At 33.5% G+C, this 9,073-nt stretch overlaps 1 protein-coding gene across 1 annotated transcript in view; it reads right to left on the bottom strand.

The window, feature by feature from the left end:
- Positions 1 to 1,182: 1,182 nt before the first annotated feature.
- LOC145296745 (glycine dehydrogenase (decarboxylating), mitochondrial-like) overlaps positions 1,183 to 9,073 on the bottom strand; it is a 167,808-nt gene continuing 159,917 nt past the window's right edge. Inside the window, exons 23-25 of the mRNA XM_080142778.1 lie at positions 6,075 to 6,139; positions 3,785 to 3,865; positions 1,183 to 2,499 (exon numbers count right to left, since the gene is read on the bottom strand). Of these exons, the coding sequence (XP_079998904.1) occupies positions 2,338 to 2,499; positions 3,785 to 3,865; positions 6,075 to 6,139 (308 nt within the window). The 3' untranslated portion in view covers positions 1,183 to 2,337. The remainder of the gene's footprint in view (positions 2,500 to 3,784; positions 3,866 to 6,074; positions 6,140 to 9,073) is intronic.

Below are 9,073 nucleotides of genomic sequence, written 5' to 3'. Positions count from 1 at the left end.
AAACGAAGAAATTACAACGTATACATATTACTAGTATGGGTACTGGGTGTTGAGAGATGGTATAAGTAAGGCTATTGAGAAACCCAGCCCTAAAAAAAATGTTCCAATCAAAATAGCAGCAAGTGCTAGTTCGAGCAAAAAAAAAAAAAAAAAAAAAATTAGCCGCAGTAGCCAAGTTCAAACTTGTAACGCGAAAGAGGAAAAGGAAGTAAAAAAAGCAAATGTGTCAGCCGTCTCACCCACAGCGCACTTATGACATCACTTATGACATCACTTATGACATCACGCGCCTGCGAAATAACATCTTTTAAACAGACGTTGAGGTCGCTAGGCATGAATGACTTTCGAAAATGTTGACGCCAAAACTGACCCCCTTCTTGCAAAAAACAGCCCAGTTAACGGTCAAAGAATTAATAAAAATAAATTGGTAGTAGGGGGAGAGGGGAGACAACAGTAGGCAGTTTGAGTGGAGAAAAAAAAAAATGTGGTAGCAGGCAGGCAGGCTTGAACTCATAACGCAAAGGAGAGAAAGAAAAAAAAAAATGTTTTTGCCGATGTCTCCATCGTTCGACCGGAAGTGGAGAGCGTTGAAATTAAGCAAAGTCAATCCAACGGTGACAATGACTTGCAAAAATGGTGATGCAAAAAACCAACCACCCCTTGTCCAAAATGGCCGAGTTTAGGTTGAACGAATTAATATTTTTGGCCAATTTTTCGATATTTGTTGTTCAAAGGGTCAAGCTTTAAAACGATACTGATCTCGTGAGGATCTGTTGCCTCTGTCGAAAGTTTTTGCGAGATATACAACCATGCACACACACACACACACACACATTTTGCCTTTTATATTAAAGAAGACTGATGGAATGAGAATAATTTACCTCCATAGATTAAATAACAGATTCTAATGTTCATTAAAACATTCTTAAAACGATAAAATTGATGCAGGTCAGAGGTTATACCAGCAGATAAACAAACTGAGAATAGAATTCTGAATAATCTAAATAACAAAACTCATCAATCCTTATGTAAAAAATTCTAAAAACAAACTTCCTGTTATTAGCAATTATTTTTTTTTTTTTTGACATAATTATCCCAAATGTTTTCAACATTTTTGCTTTTATTTTTACAAGCGGCATTCTCTTTGCTATTATACTTTCATCATGAAACAAACAACATTCCTAATTCTTCCAATAAATTTATTTTTAAAACGTTACACTGGTCATGATGCTCGAGTTTTTTTTTTTACGATAAGCATAACAAACTCTGAAAAATATTGAATGTCAGCAGTTTTAGAAAAATGATTTTTGGGAGAGTAATTATCACACCAGATTCAAGAGTGGGTAGAAGATGATAATGACAGTGATGCAATCAAAAATATGGATAAGATATGATAACAAGGTATGATTGCTGGCCAACATTGTGCCTGTCCTTAGAGATGCCTAGTGTTTTCCTTTTCCAGGAAAAAGGTGTCTGCATATAAAAATAAAATAAACACTATAAAAACATTAAAAACGAAAATATTGTCACTTATTTTAATCAACCAACATAAAAAACAGATATGTCGGATGAAGAAAGTTCCAGAGAAAAACAACCAAAGGTTCAGAACCGATGGTCCAGAGAAATCTAGAAAATCTGGAACCAATAAACCAACACAGGAAAAACATCAAAGCATCCACCTCTTTAACCCCCACCCAAACATAATACCTCTAAAATAATATTTTAAATTGTATCTGATTAAAATCTCATTCTAAAATTCCTGATCAATGTCAACAAAAGTTCTTTTTTTTTTATTCTTATGCAAGCCACATATGAAGGCTGTAGCAACGTAGAAAAAAAAAATGGGTATTTAAGTGACGTGACATATAAACAAAAACAGCCGAAGGTCTTTTAGATTTTATAAATCTCCATATATCTATTTTATTTTTTTTTAAATCAATCACATGTATAAATCAGTAAATACATACTGTTTAATATAATCATGATGGTAAATATCTTTGACATTTCAAGAATAACATCTCTTTTTCAAAATGAAAACAAACCAAAAGAATGCAATACATCCATATTTACTGATTTATATGTGATTGATTTGAAAAAATAAATAGATATACAAAGATTTATAAAATCGACAAGACCTTCGTTCATGTGTCTGTTTTGATTCATGTGTCGCATCACTTCAATACCCCAGTTTTCTACATTGCTAGATCCTTCCTATACACTTAAATATTTGTTTACCAGCAATACCTCATGCAAACTACTTTTCCCCCTTTTCTATTCAACAACAAAGCCGAAGATCTATGCAGTTCAATTTTTAAACTACCCCACGGGATTCTAATTTTATATGATTTCGCGGAGTGGTGTCTGTTGGGAATTATTGCTGATATAAGGTGATTCGTACGTCTCCATTGGTGGGCATGTGCACACTAAATTCTGGTCACCATACACATCATCAATTCGGCTTACAGTTGGCCAGAATTTGGTTTCAGGACGGACAAAAGCCTGCAAAACACACAAAAAAGAAAGAAAATATTTTTAGAGTTAGATCATGTCAAAGAAAATTGCCACAATTCCGTGAATTAAGGTCAATAAGTTCCAACATGATCCAGTGGACAAGTTATTTTTTATCTGTAATAATACCTAGCTGTACATCGCCTAATAATTGGAAAAAAAAAAAAAAAAAAAATCTATTTAAAGTTGCTTAAAATAGTTGGATCATTCTACCACTCTAGAAATTATCAGAATCCTGATATACTCCTTTACCTATACATAAAAGCCCAATATGTTCAAAGACAGAGCATTACATAATGGATGGCCCTGTGTCAGACAGCAAATACGTCAGCTAGTTTTAATCTTAACAAGGGTTGAACTAAGTACAGATCAAAGTGACACAAAGTTTGGGAAAAATACAACTATGAAAGACAACAGAGAAAGTCTTGAAGTTTAGGTATAAAGTTAAAGTAGACGTAAAAACAAAGAGATGGCAGTCAAACAATGCATGACGTCACAGATAGGTGGGGCATCAAAGGTTGGAGTTCTGTTTGTCCGAGTCAGACCACAAATAATGCTATAATCACTGAATGGAAAACTTTGATAATCACCAAAAGTGAAATACCCTCACCCAATATCTGTTCATTTTATCCATTTATTTATGTCTAATTAATTAGTTAAAAGAGAGATTATAATTTTCTTATGCGTTACATATTTATCTCCAATAGTAAACATTAAAAACTCTCCATCATCTTTAGTCTCATTTTCGGTACATGTATGAAAAGACTAAAGTAATGAAATTATTACAGGAATTGTTACTGCTGCCGTATATGGGGAAGAGTTGTTTATAATTTTCAGAGAACTTCCTATCTGTAGATTGCTTCACTAAGGGCTACAATATCTCAGTATCTCTACAAAGCCACTAATCACCCATGCATGGAATATTGTTGTCACATCTGAGCTGGTGCATCTGCCACTAGTCTCTCGCTTATAGATAGGGTTAAAAATAAAAGAAAAGAAAAGAAAAAAAAGAAAAGAGTTGCCAGCCTAATAGGTCCCGCACTGTCAGCTAAACTACTACATAATCAAGTTACCTGAATTAATTTTTTCAAGAAAAGTTTTAAAATAAAGCTTTAGAGTTGTTTTTTTTAGGGCGACATGTTTATCATTCCACCCTGTAAGTAAACATTTTATTTTTATTTGCTTGAATTATAAATTTGATAAAGAAATAACCAATTTGCAATATTTTCTGAAAGATTAAACCGAACCAAATAAAACTAGAGTTAGAGATACTTACAACAGGGAAAGCTGCCATTTCTCGACTGTATGGTCTATCCCATTTGCTAGATATTATAGCAGCCTGTGTATGTGGAGCCATCTTGAAAGAGAGAGAGAGTGGAGAAAGTTATTTAACTAAAAAACAAAAAAAGTATTTGTGAACCCTTGGAGATCACAAATACTTGAATAAAAACATTTTTGATCACAACTTTAGTTGATTTCAAACAAGAACTGATGAATTAGTTTTTAGATATTTATCAACTATTATGTTTCGTATTATTTGGATTCTTCAGACTACTGTTCTCATCTTGAGTGTTATTTTCACGTTTCAGTCAATGTAACCTTTGACCTTCTTTAGGTGCATCTTGACCAATTTTAGTATCTGAATTTGAAATGGAACCTTCTATTTTAGAAAAACAAAAATAGGTTTAAGGCTTCCTGAATTCATACTAAAATTGTCCACAAGGACCTGTGGCATAGTGGATAAAGTACTTGGTAAAATTCAGTTGTAAAGTTACACCGTTGAGATGAAAAATCCAAACGTAGATTCCATGAGCAAAGCTTCTTTCTTAGAACTGCACGCCAGTGGAACTCCCTGCCGCTTGCCTGTTTCCCAACTGACTACAACTTGGACATCTTCAAGTCCAACATAAACAAACTCCTGACAAACTGTCCCCTTAAGTAAGACACTATCAAAAACCCCAATACTAATGATTACTACAATACTATCTCATTGATTACTGTACATGCAATAACCCTTATCCCTGAGTGGCCTTCGGGCCTTGATAAGTGGTGACCCCCCATGTAAAAAAAAAAAAATATTCAGATCATGTAAAAACTCGTTTATGTTTTGTATACATTTAGTAAGTGCTCAGATATGGTGTGATACTAAACCTGTTCTTTTCAACTGTCCTGATAAATGGGGTGTCTAATTTACTCAGGTTTTAATTTATTTATTTCAGACTATTATCCTTATCTTTCTTAATTGCTGTTTCACAACATTTCGTCCAACTATTCCTCTGGCTTTCGTCAGGTGGTAACCACGATGGGATAGGAACTCTGAAACTCCTAACTGCATTCTCAGCAATTACTGCCTTCCATAGTTGTTGTCTATGGTTATAGTTGGCCAAAACGTTGTGAAACAACAACTAAGAAAGATGAGGATTATAGTCCGCAATAAATAAATTAATAATTAATACTCATCTCAATGAATTCCAATTAAATAATATATTTACACAGGTTTATTTTTCGTTTCTGACTTTTTGAGATGAGGGTTGCTAATCTGCATTATTCAGACTACTATTCTTATCTTGAGTGATATTCAAAACATTTCAACTGATGAAACTTCTGACCTTCTTTAGATGTATCTTGTCAAATTCGGAAAGCTTTCCACCAAACTTGGAATTCTGCATAGAATTTCTTACAAAACTTTTTATTTAATCATTGAGGGTAGCATGCTCTAATTCCTTCAGTCATAACCAGGTATAATGACCCCATGGCATAACAAAGTAGTGAGTAAAAATCAGTTATAAGTAAAATTCTTCTGAAGGTTGATGGTTCAATCCTCAGTGTGGTTAATACTAAGAATACAATTGCAAATTACTCAAGATTTCTACTCGGTCACAGATGACAGAACAGAGTATGCTACCCTGTGGATTATATAAAGAATGAGCCTGGGTGCCCGGCGTTGCCCAGGTGCTTGGAGGTGTGCGTTGAGGAAAAAAAAAAAGTGGTAGTAGGTGGCAGGCTCGAGCCCGTATCGCAAAGGGGGAAAAGAATATGAAAATAAAAAAAAAAAACGTGACATCTTTGCTGTTGCATCCATTGCCAAACCGGAAGTGGCAAAGGTTTAAATTAAGGCTAGTCAATCGAAAAGAGAGGGATGAATTTTGAAAATATTGGCAAAAAAAGCAACCCCTCCCTGTAGAAAAGTGCCCAGTCGAGGGTGAAGGAATTAATGTTTTTAGCTAATTTTTCAATATTTGTCGTCTGAAAGGCCGAGTTTAAAACAGTAGCGATCTCATGAAAATCCGTCGCCTCTATCAAAAGTTTTAAGCAGACACACAAACATACATGCATACATACATACATACATTTAAACAGACAGGTGAGATTTATATTATAGATTCCATTAAAAATTCCATGCAGATTCTTGGGTTTTACAGAAAAAAATTCAGAGTTCAAGATACACATGTATAAGATCGGAGGATACATCAACTGAAATGAGAATAGTTCATTTTCTATTGTTTCTTTCATTTTTTTTTATGCAACAACAACACAAAAAAAAAAGAAATAAAAAAAATCCTTACCTTTAAAGCATTAACTTTTGTGTCATACTTGCCATCAGCAATATCTTGGATTTCTTTTCGGATTGCTTTATAAAGAGAAAAAAATAAGGAGTAAAATGTTTGGTTGACTTGATTTTGATGGTTAACAAATGTTTGTAAGTATTGAGTCAAGAAAAAAAAAAGTGCATAAAATATTTAAAGTTAACCCTAACCCTTTAAAATGGATATATGAGAAAGATTGAATGTCAGAACAATTCACTGAATCTAAATAAATATTTTAATAAGCTTTACAATATCTTTTACTTTTCTTGAAGACATTTGTATTGGTTCAGTGTATTATTTAACATCTCACCTTTCTTTCTCCAAATACAATAACACTATAAACAAAACAAGTCTTATTATAAAGCTCATATCAATTCTCCTGAGAATTCATTTCCCAAATAAAATAGGCATGACAATTATCCTCAAGTGTCCTTTGGCCTTGATAAGTGATGACCCCTATCTAAAAAAAAATAAAATAAAAAAAATAATCCAACACATGCATGCATGTAAAACAAACATTTAACTAAATATGATAAAAGAAAAAGTGAAATCCTAGATTTTTACATGTTATTAGTGGCCTGGCAAGGCCACAGGGGAGACAACCACGGAAAAAAAACTAAGCAAAATTTATCCCAAAGCAGCAAAACTAAAGCTGGCCTGCCAGGACACTAAGATACAAATGTAGGCAAATTTGGCCATATTTTATTGGATTGAAAATATAGGTTCTTCCTTACCAATTGTCATAAAATTGTAACCATAGAATAGTATCATAATCTTAAAAAAGCTTGTAAATTTTTATGTAATTTCGTCTCATAGAACTAAAGATATGAGCATTTCAATATTCAATTTGGCTACCAGTATCGATATAACCATATTAGTGGTCTGGCAAGCCAAGCAAAAAAAAAAATAAATAAAATAATAAAAAAAACAAAAATAAAACTAAGCAAAATTCATCCCAAAGCAGCAAAACTAAAGCTAGCATGCCAGGACACTATATATACAAATATAAGCAAATTTGAGCATATTTTATTGGTTTGAAAATACAGGTTCTTTCTTACCAATTAGTATTATAATCTTCAAAAAGCCTGCAAATTTTCATGTAGTTTCGTCCAAGAGAATAAAAGATATAAGCATTTCCATATTCAATTTGGCTATGAGTGTCAGCAAAAAGAAAGTCCGCACTTGTAATTTTTTCAAAAACTGCAAATTTAAGCTAAATTTAATGAAACTGTTTAAACAAACTATACCTCATTTGATTGGACTTTTATTCCTCTATAATTTTACCTGTTCATATCTGACTTTTAATTGAAATATTCTAGTGTTAACGTCAATTTAAAAAAATAACTTCAAATTGAGGAGGCCAAAAGTCCGCAGCAACAAATTTGCTTAAAACCAGCTTAAATTATTGCTCCTAAATCAGTTTAAAATATTCACCAACAGGCAACAAAGCATCTCTAATCGTAATTGTTGTAGTTCCATGGTATACAACGTAACATTTAGTCCATATGCCACGACTTTTGCTTAGTGATCGTCAGGAGCTCATTAATCTCCACCTTTCTGGTTTATCCAATCGAGAAATCGGCCGCAGATTGAAATGTGATGAGAAAATGGTACGAAAGATTGTGCAAAAGCACCAAAACACCAACAGTGTTCATGATGCCCCTAAATCTGGTCGTACTAAAGTTACTTCTAACAGGGAAGATAATGCTAACAAGATCCGCAGCCTAAGAAACAGATTTGAAATGGCTCCCCAAATCCAACAACAGTGCAATCTTGTTAAAAAGTGCTCTCTTTTTACTGTCAAGAACATATTAAAGGAATTTCATTTGTGAGGATATGTTGCAAGACGCAAGCCAATGATTTCTGTAAAATAAAATTGTCAGATACAATGAAGATCATAACTCTTCATATTGGTCAAAAGTGCTTTTTAGCGACGAAAGCAAGTTCAATAGGCTAGGCAGTGGTGGTAGGCAGTACGTCCGTCACAGGAAAGATGAAGAATTTAATCCTAGGTGCTCAGCTTCAATGCAGCAAGATGGTGGTGGTTTAGTTTTTGTGTGGGGCATTATTAGTACCAATGGTCCAGGGCCTATAGTCCGCTTGCAAGGTCAAATTAATTTGACCAAGTACATTAATATGTTGACTGAGCATTTTCTACTCTACTTTGGTCGGAATTTTGATGGTAATCCCATCTTCATGGATGATAATCCCATCTTCATGCAGGATAATGCTCCCATTCACACAGCTGGCAATGTCAAGAGGTTCCAAGAAGAGCATGATATTCCATGTTTGGATTGGCCTGCACAATCCCTAGACCTCAATCCTATCGAAAACATATGGCATTACTTCAAGCAACAGCTACGCAATGATAAAATTTCAAATTTGGAAGAACTCTGGACAAACATTAAAGAAAAGTGGGATGTCCTTTCCCCAGAGTATTGCTGCAGTCTAATTCAAAGAATTCCCAAAAGATTACAGGTTGTCAAATTGCAGAAGGGCTATGCTACTAAATATTAACTAGTTCATTGTGTTCCTGTTGTATTTGTATTGCATTAATGTCCTAAAGTTACATTTAAATAACAATTTTCCATTGTGCAGACTTTCTTTTTACCTCCTCAATTTGAAGTTATTTTTTTTTTAATTGACGTGAACACAAGAATATTTCAATTAAAAGTCAAATATGAACAGGTAAAATTATGGAAGAATAAAATGCCAATCAAATGAGGTATAGTTTTTTTTAAACAGTTTCATTAAATTTAGTTTAAATTTGCAGTTTTTTTTTTTTTGCTGCCTGTGTGTATGTATATATCACCTTTTGGCAATTTGCTAAGTTCCAAATCTCCGTGACTACTGATTAGAATTTAACAAATGAAGGCTTGTTGAAAAGCTAATAACCTGAATTGTGTAGTGGGCTATGTTATATTTGTCTCTGAGGACACATTTAGGGAATCATCCAGAGCCTATTTTTGGCACTTTTT

This window comes from Euprymna scolopes, chromosome 17 (assembly GCF_053919585.1).
Source record: "Euprymna scolopes isolate OS-2025 chromosome 17, ASM5391958v1, whole genome shotgun sequence".
NCBI classification, from domain to species: Eukaryota; Metazoa; Mollusca; class Cephalopoda; order Sepiida; family Sepiolidae; genus Euprymna; species Euprymna scolopes.
The sequence above is the reverse complement of the archived record's forward strand: the minus strand, read 5'-3'. Positions and strand labels throughout refer to the sequence as shown.